The sequence below is a fragment of the Neolamprologus multifasciatus genome, chromosome 7, assembly GCF_963576455.1.
Source record: "Neolamprologus multifasciatus chromosome 7, fNeoMul1.2, whole genome shotgun sequence".
In the NCBI taxonomy this organism is placed as follows: domain Eukaryota; kingdom Metazoa; phylum Chordata; class Actinopteri; order Cichliformes; family Cichlidae; genus Neolamprologus; species Neolamprologus multifasciatus.
Genome location: NC_140445.1, coordinates 47167 through 69420, shown reverse-complemented (window position 1 = coordinate 69420; position 22254 = coordinate 47167). Strand labels below are relative to the sequence as shown.

The 22254-nt window shown below is 43.0% G+C and overlaps 1 protein-coding gene across 1 annotated transcript in view; it reads right to left on the bottom strand.

Annotated features, from left to right (window-relative positions):
* LOC146513327 (laminin subunit beta-4-like) overlaps positions 1-22254 on the bottom strand; it is a 51000-nt gene that overhangs the window by 14483 nt on the left and 14263 nt on the right. The window contains exons 11-26 of the mRNA XM_085167475.1: positions 21687-21842; positions 21445-21548; positions 19974-20053; positions 19460-19664; positions 13613-13750; positions 8357-8548; positions 8144-8256; positions 6064-6175; positions 5651-5831; positions 5417-5560; positions 5092-5323; positions 4461-4618; positions 4091-4315; positions 1695-1912; positions 1362-1458; positions 341-704 (exon numbers count right to left, since the gene is read on the bottom strand). Coding sequence (XP_085023601.1) covers positions 341-704; positions 1362-1458; positions 1695-1912; positions 4091-4315; positions 4461-4618; positions 5092-5323; positions 5417-5560; positions 5651-5831; positions 6064-6175; positions 8144-8256; positions 8357-8548; positions 13613-13750; positions 19460-19664; positions 19974-20053; positions 21445-21548; positions 21687-21842 — 2719 coding nt within the window. The remainder of the gene's footprint in view (positions 1-340; positions 705-1361; positions 1459-1694; positions 1913-4090; positions 4316-4460; positions 4619-5091; positions 5324-5416; positions 5561-5650; positions 5832-6063; positions 6176-8143; positions 8257-8356; positions 8549-13612; positions 13751-19459; positions 19665-19973; positions 20054-21444; positions 21549-21686; positions 21843-22254) is intronic.

The window sequence follows — 22254 nt, the reverse complement described above, 5'->3', positions numbered from 1 at the left end:
TTTCTTAAGGACATGACGTTTTAGACACTGTTCATCTGAAATGTTCAAATTTTTTAGGCCTGGCACTTCAGATATATATCAAATTTCCTTCCTCTGAATCTGGTCAGGTACAAGAACTGGACTGAAAATGAGTAAAAAATCAGCCTATGTCCAAAGAAAAACTTTGAAAGACCTTCAGAAACTATGCTCAAAAACACTTTACAAAATTACGGGAAAGTCTGGCTCCTTGGAAGCAAAATATAAAGAAATGAGGGGTGACTCAAGAGTTTTCCAGTGTACTGTATAATTTTACATTTAGCATTAGTGGAGTTCCTTTTAAGTTCATCCTCTCATGACTTACCTAACCTTCAAAGACATTTTCTCCAGTTTCTCCACGCTTGGTGGGGAGATTACTCTCAGGTTGGCCAGGCTGTCCAGCATAGAGTGCATGTTCATCATCTCCTGCAGGTGCTGGTTATCTGTGGGCTGTACATTGTTATGAGGGATAAGGGTCCTCATTTTCTGGGCAGCTCGCTGGACATCAGTGACAATTTGAGTCCAGAGTGCGTTGCAGGGATGGCACGGTTCACAGGCTGGGAATAATGTATTGAAGCCGGGCATGCACTCATCACAGAATATACCGCTTACACCCGCCCGACAGATGCACTTGCCAGTCTCAGGGTCACATGATGGTTGTTTGGTTCCCTCCAGGTTGCAGTCACAAGCTGAAAACAAGATAAAACATGGTGTCTTCGCATGAAAACAAGGGGGATTTAGAAAAGGTTAAAGTGGACCTGCGCTGCTGCTACTTAAAATACACTTTCCCCCAATAAATTGTAAACTCAATAAATCAGTGTGTCTATGCCTTAAAAGTAGAATGGGAGGCAGAGCCTTCGGTTTTCAGGCTTCAAACTTTCCTTTTTGCTAAAGCATATAGATAGGGCTGGATCAGTTGTCTAGGCTGCTGGGGGATTCTCAGGATGCACCGATGTATTTATACACCTGTCTGCATTTAATTATTAGTTAATATTAATCTCTGGTTCTCTTCCACACCCTGTCTTTGACCTGCGTTCTTCCTGGAACAGTGCAAACTTTCCAAATAAGACAGAAGTGGTAGATGTGGATGTTGTGCTTTGAGTGCAGCTCTTACAGTGACCATATAAGAATATCCCCATCCTGCGACATGAAGCAGATCAAAGAGTATAAAAAGTGTGATAAAATGAGTGTTCAGAACAGTCTGCACCCTTTTTTTGGTTTTTGGTTCACTGCCCTCAATATTTGACACTTTGGAACAATTTATATGAATAAACACCACTGGAGACATATGTCAGAAAAGAAAAGAAGAATTGTCCACTTAAAGGAAACACTGAAATATTACTCACAGATACACTGCAGGTCTGGATTCCTAAAATGATTTTCCCTGCATTCATCACAGTGCCTTCCTCCAAACTCAGGATGGCACGGACAATGTCCAGTTACCTGAATATGTCACAGCACATTCATTCAAAGTTTAACCATCAGCATCTACTGCAGGTGATTATTTATAATTTTATGTTTTTTATTTGAAATAAAAACAACCTTGAAATGGACACACAAACATACAAGGCTGTTTTTCTGAGGTGAGAGGAGTAGCAGAGTGACAGCCTCACACCCTAAATGATAAATGAAAACCTGTGGTCACACGCCGACACTGTCTGTGGCTGTGGAGCTCTTGCCTTGTCACAGATGTTGGAGATAGATTTGATGAGGTCACATCTGCAGGGCTGACATCCCGAGGCGATGTTCAGATTCCAGTATCCGTCTTCACATTCATCACAGAGTTTACCTATCACACCTGTCCTACAGGGACACTGTCCTGTCCTCGGATCACAGAAACAGGGTCTCCCCAGAGGACACCGAGACTCCTGAGTCCCCCGTCGATCACAGGAGCATTCTGGAAAATACTTTGATTTTAGTGTTTGTCAGAACATTGTGAAATATAGAAAATAAATACAGGGTATATAGATGGAGCAATAAAGAAGAAAAATTATGCAAGAAGATTATTGATGATGGAAGCATTCATCCCTCTTTCAAAACTGCAGTTTAACTTTAAAATGGTTCCAGTAAGAATCAGGTTTTAAACAGGATCTTTAGATACTTTGTTACTAGCAGCCTGTCCTAAAACCACATAACACGTTCTTTAGCATTTTCACAGCTTTAATTGAAAAAACAACACATTTTGACAGCATGAAATAGTACTTTTGCACCAGCAAGTTTATTCTCGCAGACCTGTTAGCTGAAAAGTTTGCACATTTTGGCATTGTGAGCAGCGTGTCCAAAAAAACTGAGGACAATGGAAAAGCAAAGGCCTAAAGAAGAAGTGTGAGGCCTAAAACGATATCTACAGCAGATAAACAGTACCTGATATCATGAAGTCGTGTCCTTAAGAAAAAGGGGAAAAAATGCTTTGCCTATCGATCACACTTATCGGTTCTGCTTGCACTTGGGCAATCAGCTAATTTCAGTTTGTGTGCAGGAGAAGGAAAATAGTGGCACAGTCTACAGCATGAATATGGATATTTTATGGTAAAGTGGAGACTACTCCAGGACAGAAACAGCTGCATTATTCTGCTAACACAACTTCAGCTCTTTGCAAGCACCTTCACAGACGGCATGCTAATGCTAAGCTAGCCAAGAACCCAGAGTGATGCTAAAGCTGAGTAAAAGCAGACCTCAGCCCAGCAGCCAGAGCCTGAACAACAAGTAAAAAACTTGCTGCAATCAGGCTGCAGCCTCTACCTGTTTATGCTTCTACAGTAGAATCACCATGACGACTGCTTTGAAGTCTCTTTGTGCTGGTCTCCATCTTTCAATTCAATTCAATTTTATTTATATAGCACCAATTCACAACAACAGTCGCCTCAAGGCGCTTTATATTGTAAGGTAGACCCTTAAAAAATACAATAATCCCTGCAGCAAAAAGTCTAATGTGGCTGAAGCAATCTTATTATGACCAAGGAGAGAAAGCGTGAAAACTTTTGGCATGGAGAATTAAGAAAATGCAGAGTGAAGGAGCAATTAATAGTATAAAGACCTCTTTAGGGAATGTAACAGTAGATCCATTGGAAATTAATGACAGCTTTAGAGAATTTTATGAAAATTTGTTTAAATCAGAATGTGCTTATGCCTCAGAAGAACAGGACGTATTCTTAGATCAAAATCAGTTCCAGACACTAACGGAAAACACAAAGCAGGAGTTAGACGGACGTCTAGCTATTGAAGAGATATCACAGGCTATCAAAAGCATTAACAGTGGTAAGGCACCTGGGCCAGATGGCTTTCCGGTCGAATTTTGTAAAAATTTCCAAGAAAAATTATTATTTCCTCTTTTTACCCTGAAGAAGCGTAAATGAAACTCTCCCACCTACTCTGAGACAGGTAATGATTACTTTGCTACTGAAACCTGGTAAACCCCTGCAGAGAGTTCATCATTTAGACTAATGGGGGTTGACACTAAAATACTTTGTAAAGTTTTAGCAAGACGATTAGACTCCTGTATCGCACATTTAGTTCATAATGATCAAAATGACTTTGTACTAAAACGTCAAGGGTTTCACAACATAAGAAGGATTTTGATTATAATTCATGAGAAATTTGATGCTAAAGATATAGCGTTATTATCACTCGATGTTCGTCAGGCCTTTGACAGAATACAGGGGTCATATTTATTTAATGTTCTTCCAAAATATAGATTTGGAAACACTTTTCTCAAATGGGTTAAACCTTTGTATACAAATCCCAAAGCTAATGTTTTAACAGATAACAAGTTTCTAACCCTATCACATTGGAGCGCTCCACTCGCCAGGGGTGCCCGTTATCTCCAATGCTATTTTTCTTAGCTGGCGATGACAGTTAGAATGAGAACTGACATATTTGGTTTCCAGTTAGGAGATCAAGAGCATAGATTGGCCCTTTATGCTGATGACCTGATAGATTTTTTTGACTAGGCTGTCCATTAGTATACCAAAATTAATGCAACTAATGGAGTTATTTCAGTATACTTGGTGAGGTTTTGCATACATGTAAGCAGATGAAAGGACGATAGATGAAGTTTCTATGTTTTTGTTGTCACCTTTGCAGTCCTGGGTTAAGGCGTTGCCATGGTAGCCAGGTTTGCAGTGTTGGCAGTGCAGGCCAATTGTGTTGTGAAGGCAGTGTAGACACTCTCCTGTTGTGCTGTTACATGAGTTGGGATCATCAGGGTCGATGTTGTTGTTGCAGGGACACTCTTTACAGACTGCACCTGGCAATGTCAGATCACCATAGAAACCAGGGCTGCAGCTGTCACAGCTTACACCTAAAAGGGAAATGGAGAGTGATATATTTTATGTGTCTTTCCAAAAATCTGCTGATAAACACTGACTCTTAGCATCGCTGCTGTCTGGTTGCCTCTTTTATGTAAAGAAGGTAAAAGTAAGTAACGCAAACATACTAGCTCTTACCTGTGTGCCCCTCCTGGCACTTACAGATGAGCCTGAGGGACTGTGGGTCATGCTGACAGGAAGTGGCGAAGAATCGTCCACTGCTCAGAACATCTGGACACAAACATGGCTGACAGGCCTGTCTGGAGATTGGGTCACCATAGTAACCCTCAACACACCTGCATCAAAATAGGTTTATCATGATTACCTGAACAGGTACCGACCCTCAGCAGTAAGTACTGGCACACTTATTTCCTGAGTAAATCTAATTTAAATAAATTTACTCAGAGACGTAGCAAAGACATTTTCAGAGGGAAATTTTCAGCTGAAAAAACCCAGCTGAGTTACAGTAAACAAAGGTTCCTTTTTTGAAATTGCATCTGCTTGCAGATAAAAGCTGCATAGCTGAAAACTGAAAACCCAGCCCCTTTGTCTAATTCTCTCTGTTCTTCATCATTATGGAGTATAGTATGTACTGCATCTCTGACTCGAGGAGGGGGCCTAAGGGTACATCTGTCACCATCTTACAATGCTGTGATTGCAGCCATTCCCCAACTCTCTGTGAATGGTACTCATGGCCATTGATCATGACACTTTGCATATTAATGATTAAGGACCTGACCTCACAGTCCATTGTTTGTCAGTGACTAACCTTTCACAGCTGGGTCCAGTAGTGTGCTCCCTGCAGTTCAGACAGTCTCCGGTAAATCCATCACACACCTCTGATAGCCCATTACATTCACACGATCGACATGAAGGGAATCCCCAGAATCCCATCTGACAGCGTTTGCAGCGCTGACCCGTAATCTCTGAACGGCATGCACACTGACCGCTGACCTGATCGCACAGCTCTGACACAGAGCCATGGGGGTCACAATCACATCCTGCAAAAAGGTGAGAATTCATTGTGAATCAACTGTCAGACGCTCAGGGAGAAAACGAAAGGCAGTGTTTTCCCTCTGGTTTGGGTTTCTTACGTTTGCAGCCTTCAGGTCCAAAGCCAAACGTCATTGGGGCACAGGCATCGCAGCAACGACCAATCACATTGGCCTTACAGTCACAAAACCCACCCAGTTTACTGCAGGATGGTCCAGTAGAGCCAATAACATTACACCTGCAAACTGACCACAGGTAAAACGCAGATATAAACATATGAAACACTCATCTTTTCCATTGTCTCAGTCCTGGATCATCTCAGTCCAACTACTTACGGACAGCTCCATTGTGGATTTGTGCTGAAAGGCTCATGATGAGTCCCTCGCAGACTTCAGGTAGCGACTCCTGAGGGCCAGGCTTGACAGCCAATCCAGTACAGTGAAACTGGTGAAAAGTGTCGAGGTCGCTCTGAGAGCAGAAATTTTGGACTGACCCGATTCTATGAAAAAGACTAATCTGAAAAAAGGGGGGCATGATTAAACATGTAGAAATCACCTCATATAGACACATCCCATCATTTAATTTTGAAGAGAAAAATTGAAAATTGAAACCATGCAATCTTCCCAAATGTATTTTTGCACAGAGAGTGCGCTTGTATTCCTCAGCTATGATTGGACAGTTACAGTTGGTAGGAGGATTTCAGGGAATATGTCAATCACTTTATCTGAATAGATGAAGACCTCCTTACCGAGTCAATTAGGATGTGTGAACTATCAGATCTGGGCTGTTTGTAAAAGGTGATATCCACAAAATATTGACCTCCAGCATTTAGACATAGCAAAGAGCCCAGAATACCTCGTCTGGAAAAACAAACAGAAAAAACAAACAAAAACTGCTGCTACTGAGACACAATCTCTGACACAAGTACACTATTAAAGCTTCAGAGAACCTTGGAGCTCACATAAATAAAAATGTGTAAGAATGTCTCTGTATGTGGAACCAGGAGTACAAAGGCACAACATTTGGCTCATGTGCGTTAGCTGTAGCTGCTGGCTGTCTGCTGTCGTTTTATAGATGTTCTGTTGAGAGTCCTCTCTCTGTACATCCTGGTATGGTTCACAAGCTGCACTATGACTGACAACAAAGTGCTGCAAAGTTTATTAAATCATCACACACATGCAGCTACGCCCTGTCACTGATATACACACAGAGCCTGCTGCCTCAGCCACAAACACGATGTCACCCACAGACCACCTGATCATGGCCTCTATTAACAACTCACACAGAGACTGTACGATATCCTGTACAATTTGCTAGTTTCAAAGAACCTGCTTTATTTCACATCTGAATAGTGTTGTGGCAGATTTCTTTTCTCATGTATTAATCACATATTTAATCATATCACATTAGTTATAGTTTCTCACTTTACTATAGTAAGAGCACTCCTGTTCATAGTTTACATGCATGTGGAACGTTAGCACAGTGAGGCCGTTAAACAGATAGTGGGACTCCTTCTGCTTATCAGGGATGTAAATCCTTAGGTGACGGCCAAGCAGAAAACAAGGTCATAATTCTCTCTGAAGGAGAAGGTATAGCTCCACGTGAGAGGGGCCAACATGTGAGAGTTTGTGGATGTTCTTTGTCTGTGTCTCTGTATATATGATGTGAGGGCGGTGCCACAATTCAGAGATGGTCCTGGTGTTTCACTGGGATGCTCTCTCCATATGTGTTTATTAAACCCACTTCAAATCAAGCTCACTGGGTGTTTTGCAGGTAATTGTTAAATTTTCCATAACAATTTGGCGTTGTCAGGCAGGATTCCTCCGGTAAGTTTCGCTGAACTACGGGCACACAGTGACTGGCCATCCTGAGGTAAAATTGCCTCAGTCCCACCGTTCCTTTGTTTTCAAAAAAAGGGGGAACCGCAAGGTGTGCTTCAGCGACTCACACATGCAGGAATTTTTTAATGAACCAAGAGACGGACTGCAAATGATTTACAACGGTGAGCTGCTTTGATTTGGGCAGGGTTTTCAACCAGACAGATGGGAAAAGCCTTGGTTACTTATTACTGCAACAAGTAGATGCAGGGTCCTAGAAACTCAACGAATTTGGGTATCCTAGTGTGAGAAATTGCACCTTGTTGTGGTTTTTCCTCCTAGTAAGGAGATACAGGTGCAGTAGCCAGAGTATTGCTGGAAGAAATCATCCCAAGGGTGGAATCTCCAGACTGAGATTGAGACTGGGTGCTGATCAGAAGTCTTCAGAGACCCAGCGAAAAGCAGGGATCATTCATAGCACAGCTGACAGCTCAGGCAGTGGTTGAGATCAAAGGTCGTGCGGTTTGGGGCCCTACTAGTCATCATGAGAAGATTCCAGAACCACAGAAATAACCATAAAGGTTAAAGATCTCTGCATTAGACACTGAGGAAGACAACGGGGTGTCAGATGATCTCTGCCCTTTTAACCTACAGCTGCATTGGTACGAGAGAGTGAGGGGTGAAAAGAGCACCCTCCTCCAACAAGGGCGTGCCAAGCTTCAACTCAGCGACTGCAGAGCAGACTCTGCACCACCCAAGAGCGATCAGCGAATGAATGCAGATGACAACTGATTAAACAATCAGGCTGTTATGCCTGAAGTAGTTGTAGTTGTGTTTTTGAGTTAAGGTGGTCGTTGGTGTATAGTAATCTTACTAGTAAGGATATGATTTAATCACATATTTAATCATATCACATTAGAAATCTGCCACAACACTATTCAGATGTGAAATTATAACAATAGTTATGTGACATTCATGGATGTAATAGATGCCCTGTTTTTTGATTCTCACCTGGAGTTTCCAGGTAGAATCACAGTTTTACTTCCTGTTGGATTGCTGCTGCAGCCTCCATCGCCTGGTGACACTTTGCCGATACTGACTATAGCCATCCAATCAGATGCCGACTAGAGAAAATAATAAATTGACATGTTATAGAAAGACAATTCTGTCAATTTTATTAAACATGTACATTTACATGAAGTTTACCATTCAAAATCGCCTCACCTCTGGTTCATAGGAAATCGCCAGCTGGTAATCAGTCGAAGATGGGAGGTTGTCCACAGTAAATCTAAGCCCCACCCCCTCGAACACTCTGACCAATCCTAGGCCAGTCCAGGTTACTGGCTGGTGAGATGCCCTTTGACGGGGAATAATTTGCAGGGTGTAACCAGGGACCAGAGGTATGCTGGTTTGCTGCTGGATGGAAATAAACAACAGATGCACTGAGGAAAGAGGACGATCTGATTAGCTGAAACATATGAGTTGAGCTGTTTCCAAATTCAGGGGCTGCATCCTTTGGAGACCACATTTGTGGGACGACTATATCACAGCACACCAAAGGCTGCTCCAAATGCGGCCCACTAATGCGTCCTCCTTTTCCCCGGATTTGAAGGACGGTCCGGTGTATCCTTTGTGTCCCAGAGAAGCCCAGACCTCTCTCCCCAGCTATCTCCTCCAGCTTATCCGGGGGAACAGCAAGGCATTCCCAAGTCAGCCAAGAGATATCATCTCTCCAGCGTGTCCTGGGTCTGCCCCCAAGCTTCCTCCTGATGGAACTTCACCCAGGAGGCGCCCAGGAGGCATTCTTGTCAGATGCTTGAACCATCTAGACTGGCTCCTTTCGATGTGGAAGAGTAGCATCCCTACTCTGAGCCCCTGCCAGATGGCTGAACCTCTCTAAGGGAGAGGCCAGCCACCCTTCGGAGGATGCCCATTTCTCCCACTTGTATCCGCGATCTCTTTCTTTCGGTAACTACCCACAGTTTGTGACCATAGGTGAGGGTAGGGACGTAGCTCAACCGGTAAATTGAGATCTTCACTTTTAAACTCAGCTCTCTCTTCACCACTACGGACAGGTACAGTGCCTGCATTACTGCAGCTGCAGCACCAATTTGGCTGTTGATCTCTAGCTCCCTTCTCCTGTCACTTGTGAACAAGACCAGGATAGTTAAACTCCTCCACTTGGGGCAGTAACTCGTCCCTGACCTGGAGTGGGCACCCCAACCCTTCCGACTGAGGACCATGGCCTCAGACTTGGAAGTGCTGATTTTCATTACCACCACTTCACACTCAGCTGTGAATCATTCCAGTGTGAGCTGGAGACCATCACCTGATGAAGCCAACAGAACCACATCATCCGCAAAAAGCAGAGATGAGATTCTGAGACCATCAGGTGAAAGCCTTCTGCCCCTTGGCTAAACCTAGAAACTTTGTCCATAAAAATTTTGAACAGAATCTGTGACAAAGGGCAGCCCTAGCGGAGTCCATCACCCACTGGGAATGAGTCCCACTAATTACCGTCTATGCAGACCAAGCTCTTCCAATGGTTGTATAAGGATTGAATGGCCTGTAGTAATGGGCCAAACACCCCATACTCCTGGAGAACACCCCACGGGAAACTCAAAGGGACACGGTCGAATGCCCACAGCCAAAACACTGGCTGGGCAAACTCCCATGCACCCTCATGTATCCTTGAGAGGATAAAGAGCTGGTCCAGTTTTCCACGACTAGGACGAAAACCGCATTGTTCCTCCTTTATCTGGTTTGACTGAAGGACAGACTGAATACTTTCCAACACCCTGGCATATACATTCCCACGGACCTTGGTAGGTCGTCCCGCTCCCCAGACTCTGCTTACTTCACAGAAGACATGCCAGTGGGATTAAGGAGGTCCCCAAAGTACTCCTTCCACCGCCCGACAATTTTCTCAGTCGAAGTCAGCAGCACTCCACCTGCACTATACCCAGTGCAGGTAGAGCACCGCTTTTCACTCCTGAGCCGGCTGAGCCGCGTTCTGCTTGGCTTGTCAGTACATATTAGTGGTGCAACGGATCAAAAATCTCACGGTTCGGATCGGATCACGGTTTTAATTCACGGATCGGATCAATTTTCAGATCAGCAAAAAAAGAAAAAAGACAAAAATTTAACATTTACTTATTCACTTATTGAAGTATTTTTTGCCTGTTAAAAACATTCAACTCAAGACTCATTCCACGTAATCATTAAAAAAATATATGGTTCAATATAGGGCAGTATAGGGCTTTGTATCTACCACTGAATTCAATTTTATTTATAGAGTGCCAAATCCCAACAACAGTCCCCTCAAGGCGCTTTATATTGTAAGGTAGACCCTACAATAATACATACCGCTCATTATATCGCACTCTGCTGTGATACAATGAGCTGTCACGGTCACATAGCTTTCCGTTGCCCTGGAGGTCCACCCGTTTGAAGTTGGGCAACAGAAGATGCCTGGGACAGTTCAGCCATAACTTTAAACTTTTCGTGCTCATACATGCTTGGAACGATCTTGCCACTAAAGTGGACGTGCAATGGGATATCATAGCGTGGCTCAAGCACGTTCATCATAGTTTAACCCTCTTGTTTTGCACAACGGAATATGGCCTCCCGTCTGCAGCTAAACACCCCAATAGCTTTTGTAATAGCTTGAGCCCGATCAGACTGGGCAGCAAAGGGCTGCTTAAATACAGAAAACTCCTCTGCTCTTCCACCTGGACCACTAGCACTGGCCATAACTATCACTTGACAGACGCACCATACACATAATTTTTTTCCTTCTTTTTCGAATCTTCGGATTACGTGGGTGCCGAACCGTGGAGTGGGATCGGTTCGGATTACTGATCAACCGTGATCCGTTGCACCACTAGTATATATCAGCTGCCTCCGAAGTCCCACAGGCGAACCAAGGACTCCTTCAATAGGACTCCTTCTTCAGCCGGGTGGCTCCCTTCACCTCTGGTGTCTAAGGATGGGTATCGAAGCCCGGTTATTGTTGAGAACCGGTTCCCACTATTTCAATTCCTTGGAATCGTTTGCCATTTTTGCAAATGATTCCCTTATCGATTCCAGTCGCCCCGAATGACGTCACCACGTTGCAAAGCGTCATTTACCTGGCAGGTAACATGGCGCCTAAGCGGCTCAAACACTCAAAAGTTTGGTTATACTTTACGAGAACGGATGACAACAGGGCAACTTGCAATACTTGTAAAGTAGACACTTCATTTAAGGGAGTAAACACTACGAATATGCAAAAGCATTTACTCACAAAACACGCGATGACCTCAAATGAATGTCGTGTTTTTAATTCCACTCGTGAATCTCAACCCAGCAGCAGCGGTAACGTTTGCACGTCCTCTCCCGTTAATGCGGCAGGTAAATAATCAACTAACAGTGCATATTATGTTAGCGCGATCTGCCTTATTACAAAACCTGCCATTACTGTGCATTTAAGTGACCATGATGAGAGAGACAGACAAAGTCTGGCTGGCTCAGATGCTGGCAGTTCTCGCTGCAGTCTACCGTAGCGTCTCCTTTCAGGCCAGGATAGACGAATGTCACCGAGCAGTGACTCAGTTTGTGGTCAAAGGCTTGCAGCCATTTGCCACAGCAGATGCCCCCGATTTATGGTAAGTGAATGTGTTTAATTGTAGGCAGGGACATTACTGGATATTCTTGTGTAATTGCTACAGAATAATTTGTGTTATACTTTGTTATTTATTTTATTACTTTACAATTACAATTTTTTTCCTGGGGACCCTGTGACACCCCATTGAAGAGCCGTAGGCTGGATCTCTTAAGATCTCACTGTTGGGTTTGTAAGGCCATGTTACTCTTACTTAGAGAAGATATAAAACAAAGTTCTAAGCTAATCGACCTTAGTGTTCTCCTTTTTAAAAAATAAGAATCGATAAAGAATCGAATCGTTAAACAGACTCGAAAATGGAATTGGAATTGTGAAAATCTTATCAATACCCATCCCTACTGGTGTCCACCACTTGGTTTAGGTGTTACCACCATGACAGGCCCCAACTGCAGCGCAGTGCAGCAGCTTTGGCGATGGAGGTGCTGAACATGGTCCATTTGGACTCAATGCCCCCAGACTGTCTTGGAAAACTGTTGAAGCTCTGCCAGAGGTGTGTGTTTAAGATCTCACGGACTGGGGGCCTCAGCCAGGCATTCCCAGCACACCCTCACTATACCTTTAGCTGCGCCATGTCTGTCCAATGTCCTCCCCAGCCACCTGATCCAGCTCACCACCAGGTGGTGATCAGTTAGCAGCTCAGCCCCTCTCTTTACCCGAGGGTCCAGAACATATGGCCGCAGGTCTGGTGATACAATTACAAAATCGATCATCGACCTATGGCCTAGAACTTTCTGCACTTTGTGCACTTATGGACGATCTTATGTTTTAACATGGTGTTTGAATCCAGGATTCATTGTGGGTCTAAGGTACAAGCAATTTTTTGGAAAAAAAAACATGGCAAACGGTTGTAGCAAAGCAGTCCAGAAATAATAAAATAAATAAATAAAAGTGAGTACTGGGTTTTTATCTCACCCAAATATCTAGTGGAACAAATGTTAGCATACCAAAGAATCTTAGAACATCAAACTTAGCTAACCTTCATCTAAGTTACATGACGTTAGTGATATTGCTACTTAATCGGGTCATGCAAACTTTGGTTAGTTATAACCTGAACCTTTGTTGTAAAGCCCAACATTTATGCCGATCTTATGGACTGGACTGGTTCCTATATAGCGCTTTTCTACTCTTCTGAGCACTCAAAGCACTTTACACAACTTGTGCATTCACATGTTTTCTTAGTGCTTTCTAATTAACATTCACACTCCAATGGATGCATCGGAGAGCAATTTAGGGTTAGTATATTGCCCAAGATATTTGGCAAGTGGACTAGGGGAAGCCAGGAATCAAACCACCAACCTTCCGATCAGTAGATGACCTGCTCTACCGCCTAAGCTTATGTCCTGTTTCCCATTTCTCTTAGTTTTTTTCTCTCTGATTAAAATGAAAGTACGTCCCATGATTCTAATAAGAAAATTGTGCTTTCATCCTGCAAGTTACCAAATGCTTGATGAGACCTATTATATTTGTACTGTCAAAATGAAATGAGACTAGTCTCATGCTCTACTCCAGCAAACTAGCTAAACTTAGATTCATTGTTGGTTAAGCTGACTCAGTGCCCAGATTCACATGCAGATGAAAAAACAATAACATAAAGATTTTCTGTATTTCTGTTGAACATGCTGACCACCACAGCAGTAGCTGCTACCGTCATGGTTGCCAGGCAACAGGAACCCCATGTTGTAGGCTAGACCGTCCAAGTTCACAGCCTTGCACTTCTGGCCTTCGCTGCCTTGGAAGAATGCAGCCCCTGAATTTGGACACAACCTATAGTCTCCAAATGATCAACGCATTAAAGTGTAACAGAAAATGGATCTCACCAATCTCTTTCTTATGTTCTGTTGCTGGGCAAGTTGGCGAGCCCGCCGAACTAAAATAATTCGTCCATTTTGGAACTTAGTGTCAAAACCTTGCTCTTTGAAGTACTGCTCACACTGAGGTAACCCTCCTGGGTTCAGCTGAAAACACACACACAGATACTGTTTATATAGTGCAAGTGGACAGCATTCACAGTGCTTCACTTATTCCACATTTTGTCATATTAGAGCCTTATTCCAAAATGGATTAAAATCATTTTTCACCTTGAATTTCTACAGAGAATACCCTATAATGACAAAGTAAGATGAGTTTCCCTGAAAGTCTTGCAAATTTATTAAAAATTAAAATACAAACAAATAACATGTAGCTATAAGGAGGAATTGTTTGTAGACCTTTGAGCCTGGACTGTATTGAGGCACGGATCTGGAACAGAAACATTTCTGAAGATCCCAAATGAGCACAGCGGCCTGCATTATTCATAAATAGACATTTAGAACCACCATTACTCTTCCTAAAGCTGGCTGCTCAGCAAACGGTTAGGGAGCTGAAGGAATGGGCTAGAAGTCCTTACTTATAGAGGTCACCAAGAACCTAATGCTCAATCTGACAGAGCTCCATGGTTGCTTTGTGGAGAGACAAGAACCTTCCAGAAAGACAGCCATTTTTGCAGTACTCCACCAATCAGACCTGTATGGTAGCGTGGCCAGACGGAAGAGATTCCTCAGTAAAAGGCTCAAGAGTTTGCTAAACAGCATACCAAGGACTCTCAGACCATGAGTAACAAAATTCTTTGGTCTGAGGAAATGAAGATTGAGCTTTTTGGCCTGACTGCCAAGCATCGCGTCTAGAAGAAACCAGCCACGGCGCATTATACGCTCAACACCATTGCTACAGGGAATCACGGTATAGAATCATGCTATGGGGATGACTTTCAGAAGGAGGAACTGGGAGACTAGTAATTGTTGAAGGAAAGATAAATGCTGCAATGTATAGTGATATCCTTAAAATCCTAACCTGCTCCAGAACACTCTGGACCTCAGACTGGGACGAAGGTTTATCTTCCAACAGTGCAACAACTCTAAGCACACAGCCAAGATAAGAAAGGTGTAGTCCAGACAGAGCTCAGACTTGAACCCAAATAAACATTTCTGTAGAAATCTTAAAATGGCCTTGCACTGATGCTCCCAGATCAAGCTGATGGAGCTTGAGAGAGCATAACTAAGTGAGGTCTCAAGGTGACCCAGTGTTTTGAGTTTTGTACTTTTATTTTTGAGTTCATCATGGTTCATGACTGTTAGGCTTTTGGTGTCTGTTTTTGTATTTCTTGATCTCTAGTTCCTCTGGATTTGTGATTTCTAGTTCTTAGATTTAGTTCTGTCCTTGTATTTATTCTCTTGTTTCCCAGTCAGTCGTGTCTCATGTCACTCCTGTCCCTGTACTCTGTGTTCCCTCAGTTGAGTACCAAGTCTGTCTGTATAGTGCATTTAGTTTTGCCTTCTCTCATCTCATTATGTCTGATTTGTTCCAGCTGTGTTTCTTCCTGTTTCCTAATCCATCCTCCTACACAGGTAGGATCATCCTACCTGTGTATTTTAGTCCTCAGTCTACCCCTGCTTATTGTCGCGATGTTAACCTTCATGGACACTCTCTTTGTGCCGTGTTTTCACCCCTTGTGTTCCTGTAAATATCCCCTGAAAACTTTACTCGAAATTGCAATAATTTCGAGTAAACCTTTTTTACTTTGCTACTATGGGGTATTGTGTGTAGAATTATGAGTTGAAAAAAATGAATGCAATGAATTTTAGACTGAGGCTGTATCATTACACAATGTAGAACAAGCAAAATGCTGTGAATACTTTGCTGAATGCACTGTAAAAAGACAATTTTACAGATAAACACATATTAATACTGAACTATAGCTGTGTAGGTTCTAAGTCATTCAGGTCATAGTAGCCTAAGGAGCTTGGAATGAAAGCAACTGAACTTCTTTAATTCAATTAAAATTCAGACCGCGGTCAAGTGAGCCGTCATTTCTGTGCTTCTACACTAGCCTTTACGGCAGCGCTTTTTATCCTTCATTCCCGATCGCAAACATAGACCTGTGCACACATACACACGTGTGCACACATTGCATTGGGACAGTATGGTTGCATCATGCATTTCTTCACCAGGGCTGATGTGTTAGTTGTCCAGTATAGGTCCTCGGAAATGTGGTCACCTTTTATGGATAGGGGAGGGGGATGAGTTTTTTTTTCTTGCAGAAGTCCATGACCACTTACTTGGTTTTCCTGGTGTTTATGGTTAGGTTATTGTAGTCACACCATTCTGTCAGACGTTGGATCTCATCTCTGTAGGCGGTGTCGTCATCATCGGTGATGAGCCCCATCAGAGTGGAGTCATCTGCAAATTTGATGATGATGTTGAGGGATGTGTGAGGGTGCAGTCACTGGTGTAGATGGTGTATAGGAGTGGACACAACACACATCCTTGTGGTGAGCCAGTGCTGGTGGATGATCTCTGGTTGCCAACCTTGACTCTTTGTGATTGGTCTGTGAGAAAGTTTTTGAACCATGCACATGTACCAAGGGGGAAGTCCAAGTTTACCCGCTTGACTATAAGAATGTCTGGGATGATGTTATTAAAGGCTGAGCTGAAATCAATAATGAGCATCCTTACTGAAGTCCCAGGATTCTCCAGGTTATGCAGAGCAGAGTGGAGGGCAGTGGAAATTGCTTTCTCGGTGGACCTGTTTGCCTTATAGCAGGGGTCGGCAACCTTTCAGATGATGAGTGCCATCTAAAATGTCCTCAGAAGTCAGTGTGCTGTATGATTGCATTAGCCATAAATTTAATAATGCTCTATTTTGACAGTTACACACTATATAGAACAACTTTATAGAATTGTATTTGTTCGCAGATGTTGGCAGCTATCAGCGAATAGTTATCAGCTATTTTGAAACAAAAAAAGACACTTTTTATCCATAACAAGAACTCCGTAACAGCAAATGAACTGTACAAAAGAAAACATAAATGCTATTTATGGTCTCCTCACAACAATGATAAGAGAAATAAACTGGGCCAATATGGCATGTTTGTTAATACAGGGATAAACATGTTAATGTGATCTCTGGTCTTCCAATCAGCGACACAGGTCTATGAGTGTCCAGCATTCAGATGGCTACCTCACGACACTCTTCGTGTGAGAGAAAATCTGCTCACACAGACATGTAGAGCCAAATACTGTCAATAAGGCCTTTGCAATGTTCTGAAGACAGTTAAACTTGACTGGGAGTGATGTCCAGCAGGTGAAAAAGCTCCATGAACATGCACAGCTGTGGATTTCAGCTGCGTTCGTAGTTCTGCAAACTTTGACCCTCACAGAGTCGAGCTCCTGAAGCATTCGAAGTGTTGGAATGTAGAAATTTCAACATTGCTTGAAAAAACTGCCAGCTAGCAACGTCCCTCTCACTGGTAGGCTAAGTTATTTTTAGCCAATTACAAGTTGAACCTGGTGAAGCGGCACAACTAATGTGTCTATGCTAGTTAATTTGCAATGTGCACCGCTGGCCCGGCCATTTATTTTTTAATGCACCTTCTCAGATTAATTCACTGCGTGTCGTGCCCAGGGCTGGACTGGGACAAACAAAATCGTCCCGGGCATTTTGACTAGAGACCAGCCCCCCAGGTATTGTAGGAAAAATCATAAAGCCTTTTAATGAAAACAAACACTGTTGTGACAGTGATGTACAGTCTTGTTGGTATGATTTCTATACATTTTACATCAGATAAAAACTTAAAGCGAGACATTTTTAATGAGAATAAGAGAGAAAAGTATGTGTCCCCTCTCCCTGTTAATGCCCTGCCTGGCCCCCTGGCAACACTTTGCTAGACCCGCCCCTGCACAGTTACCAGGTGTCAGGTACTTAGAAAAGTATCCTGGTGTTATTTGTCTCTTAGAAACAGTTCATAACTTCAACTGAGCTATTTTTACACATCGGCCAGCACCTGGCCAATACACCACCTTTCATTGTTTATACCGTTACAAAAACTAAAACATTGGCCCATAAAAACTAAATTCACCATTGGCCCACCGGGCAAATGCCTGATATGCCCGATGGCCAGTCCAGCTATGGTTGTGCCATCAGTTAACCCTTAGCGTGCCAGCTGTGGCACGCGTGCCCAGGGTTGCCGACCCTGGTGGGGGTCCAAACTAGGTGTGATGCAGTCCTTTATGTGCTTTAAGACCAGCTTCTCGAAAAACTTTGCGACCACTGGAGCACTGATGGTGGTGGACTCGGAACTATTGTTGCTGATTTCAGGCAATGAGGGGCAGTGGCATGTGACAGGGAGAGGTTCAATAGTCTGGTGAAAACAGGAGCCAGCTGGTCGGCACAGGTTTTGAGGATACTCCCAGGTATTCCATCTCGGCCAGCAGCTTTTCTCTGGTACTGCTCTGCGAACCTAGTTTTCTTGAAGAGTAAATGTGTGAGGGCTGTGCTCAGAGAAGGCTGTGGCAGAGCGGTGTGCATGGTAGGCGTGTCTACAGTTCTCTCAAAGCGGGTAAAGAAGTGGTTAAGTTCCTCTGCTAATGAGATGTCCATGTTATCTGTATTTGTCCCATTGCCTTTGTAGTTGGTGATGTCTTTCAGGCCCTCCCATACCTTCTTGGAGTTGTTGTCTGAGAGGTGATCTGATAGTTTATTTGAATAGTCCGGTTTTGCTGCTCTGATGCCTTTTTTAAGGTCTGCTCTTTCTCTGATATACATATCGTGCTCCCCAGATTTGTATGCAGAGTTGCGTGCCTTTAACAATTCCTGAACTTTACTTGTCATCCAGGTTTCACAGTTGGGGCTGACCTGGACCTACTTTTCCGTGGTGACGGTGTCCATGCAGTGCATAACCCACCACTGCAGATGTGTGGGTCTCTAGGTCGCTATGTTCGAAGACATGCCACTCTGTGAGGGCAAAAGAGTCCTGCAGCTGAGCCAGAGCTTCCTTAGAAAAGGTGTTAATGTTTCCAATGGTGGGCTTTGTCCTTTTCCTGAGTGGTGTGTATGCCGGGACACCGAGCAGGGAGAGGTGGTCGGACATACTCAGGTGGGGGAGGGGAACAGATCTGTAGGCTTGCTTAATATTTGAGTAAACATGGTCCAAGGTGTTTTTCCCTCTTGTGTGGCATTTCACATGTTGTACAAATTTAGGCAGCACAGTTTTTAAGCATGCTTTGTTAAAGTCCCCTGCGATGATGTGTACTTCCTCTGGATATGTCCGTAGCTGTTCGGAGATCGTGTCGTTCAGGTAGGCAAGGGCTGTGCTAGCATTAGCGTCTGGTGGTATGTAGACTGCTGTTATTAGCACTGCAGGCAGTTCTCTGGGATGTTGTTGATCCACTGATAATCGCTGGTAACGGGGTTCTTGCTGTCATAACTGATGTTGTATAATTCCCAATGACTTAAGGTGAATTTGGCTATGCAATAAGGGAAACAAAAGAAAAAGAAAAGGAAACAAAAAGAAAAAGAAGAGCACCTAATTGGTGGCCCTTAAGCAACTGCGACTATGTGCACCGCCATGTTGTACTAAAATGTACAAGATATTAAAAATTTATTTAAAATCATCTGTAATAGTTGACATAGAATTGTCAGTTGAATACTCCTTTTAGTTACCTTCTTTACATGTCTCTCAACTTTCCTCACAAAATCCTGCATCTATCTATCTATCTATCTATCTATCTATCTATCTATCTATCTATCCATCCATCCATCCATCCATCCATCCATCCATCTATCTTAAAGAACTCCATTCACTTTCTTTCCAAGCTCTGTGTCAGATGGCTTGTCATCTGTTACACACCAGAGAAGAAGATGATGGAGCAGCAGAAGAAGAAGGCGATGGAGGAGGAGTTGTAGAAGACCTTCCTCCTAGCAGTGGGAAAGTGAGTTCAGCCTCATAGAGGAAATAATTCAGTGGAGGCAAGAAGTGCCCAGGTGCAGGGTCAGAGCATCGCCGACCAATCATGTTGGGTAAACAGCGACACTGTCCATCCTCTGGAGAACACCTGATGGGACAGGAAATCCCCCCAAAAAGACAGGAAGTGACACACTGGAGGCTCTATGGTATCAGTTATTAAGAGTCTAATTACTGCTTTTATGATGAATTTCCAGCTCACAACAGCGTGCCATACCTATAAGGTAATAAACTGTTTTTTTTCTGATTATTTTACTGGTATTCAGTTGGTTTCTGGTGCTTCCTGTTAATTTTTCTTCTTTCTCAAACTAATCTGTGATTCAGATCAAACTGACTGTTGATCTTTATTCAGTACTTTTTATTATGTCACACACAAAATAAAGACAGAAAGAAAACATACGTGCTGCCGTGAGCTCCGCCAATATCACAGTTACAAGGTGAGCATCTGAACACAGAGTTTCCCAAACCCCAGAAATCTGGCTGAACACAAACACATTAAAAGACATTAAAATCAGACTTTTTTTTCACTAAAAAAAATGTGGCTAAAATAAAGTGGCTAAAATGTTATGATATTTGCTTTAGAATCACTGTGTCCAGGCAATCAGTTCAAACTAAGGACAAAATGTAGTTTACTTAAACACTGTTTTATGCTTTAAAACTCATTCATCATTTATTTTGAAAATTCAGACAATGCTTGCAGAGTTTGAATGAGTTTTTATGTGCCTTCAAATCATACAGTTTTTGTTCTTCTTCATGTTGCTGCTTCAGGAATGACCACAGCATTATATTTATTAGATAGTTTTAATGTGATTCAGATATTTTGATTTTCCATTGTTATCACTACCTACATCCGTGTTACCACATCCGGGACGGAAAATGCTCTCACTACATGACAGTAACTGATGTTATTAGTACTTCAGTATCTTCTTAGATGAAATTTGAGATTTTATTACTTGTGTTGTGGAACTGATGAGGAAACTAAATACTGGGTTTAATATTGTATACAAAAAAATGTGTGCAGTCTTTAACTGCCAGCGCTCTTAAGCCTGTTGATGCTGTGTATCACAGTTCTCTTTTTTATGACTAGGGGCAGTTTCAACAGCAACCACTCTATTTTCTATTACTGCCATCTCCAAGTCCCAGAAAATCCCATGGGGTCCACCAACTATAGAAATGTTTTCAGTGGGAGACACATTTCGTCATCATCATGTGACTTCTCAGTCTCAGCTGATTGCAGGTTCCCAACCTTATGAGCAGTTCATCTGCACAATGATTAAAACTAAAACCACTGAATGAACAATGGGCTGTGAGCTCAGTTTTGTAAATGGCCTCCTTGACTCCATGCTCAAACCAGCGTTCCTCCCTGTCCAGGATACATCCTCACCATTGAAAGAGTGTCCACTGGCCTGTAGGTGTAAATAGACTGCAGCGTCCTGGCCTAACCAGGTAGTTCCTCTGTGTTGTGGCATCTGCTTAGCCAGAGGTTGTTTGGTTGTAAAAATCAGCACTTAACAGTGTACAGGGGTAGGCAACGCCAGGCCTCAAGTGCCAATGTCCTTCAGGTTTTAGATCTCATCCTGGTCAACACACCTGAATCAAATGATTAGTTCATTACCAGGCCTCTGGAGAACTTCAAGACATGCTGAAGAAGTCATTTAGCCCTTTAAATCAGCTGTGTTGGATCAAGGGCACATCTAAAACAGGCAGGACACAGGCACTTGAATCCTGGCATTACCTATCTGTGTACATTATATTCCTTAGGTTGGGATTATTATTTGTTTGAATTATTTCCCAGCTCTATTATCAATTAAATTTAATGAGGATGAAAGGAAGCTAAAGAGTAAATTACTTATTTTACAGATGTGGCCTACCAGACACCGATCACACAGCGGTCCACTTGCCATTGGGTCACATTCACAAGTTCCTGTTAGCTGATCACATGACCCAACACTCCCCAAAGGATGACACCTGCACGCTGAAACACACACACACACAGTCAGCCTGAAAGTTTCTGTCACGCTCATACCTTCAGCTTGTTGAAATCATCATATACACACAAGCAGGAGCTCCTTTGTTGAGAATGACAACAGGACAAATAAAGTTATTTGGTCACCCTGACAACCCGTGGGGTCATCCTGCCTCAGGCTGAAGAAGCCATGTTTGCAGCGATCACAACGTTGACCCTCCACATTTTCTTTGCATACGCACTGACCGCTCAGAGCGTCACACTGACCGCCGCCACGTGAACCAGCTGGATCGCAGTTACATGCTGAAACACATCACCATTACATGGTATGACATCATCATCCCAAAGCTGTTACGTCATTTCACTCAATGCAAATTTATTTCTAAAGGACCAAAACAACATTATAAATTAAAGACCATACAATAATCATCATCTTGTTATGAGACAGCTTCCCTGAGAAACAAGAGTCTGTGTTGGGTAATCACTCTCCTCCTGAGGCTACAGTCATATCAACATAAACAGTGGCTCCAGTTATTGTGCCATCAACTACAGATCGACAGTCTGCTACTACTGTGATTGAAATTGGCAATTACACACATTCTGTTTGCGACAAAAGTTATGCATAATACCATAGCTGTGATAAACTGAAAAAACCCTACACCCAAATCTACTGCCATCTTGATCAGAAAAGTAGTGCTATACTGGAGCCAGGAGT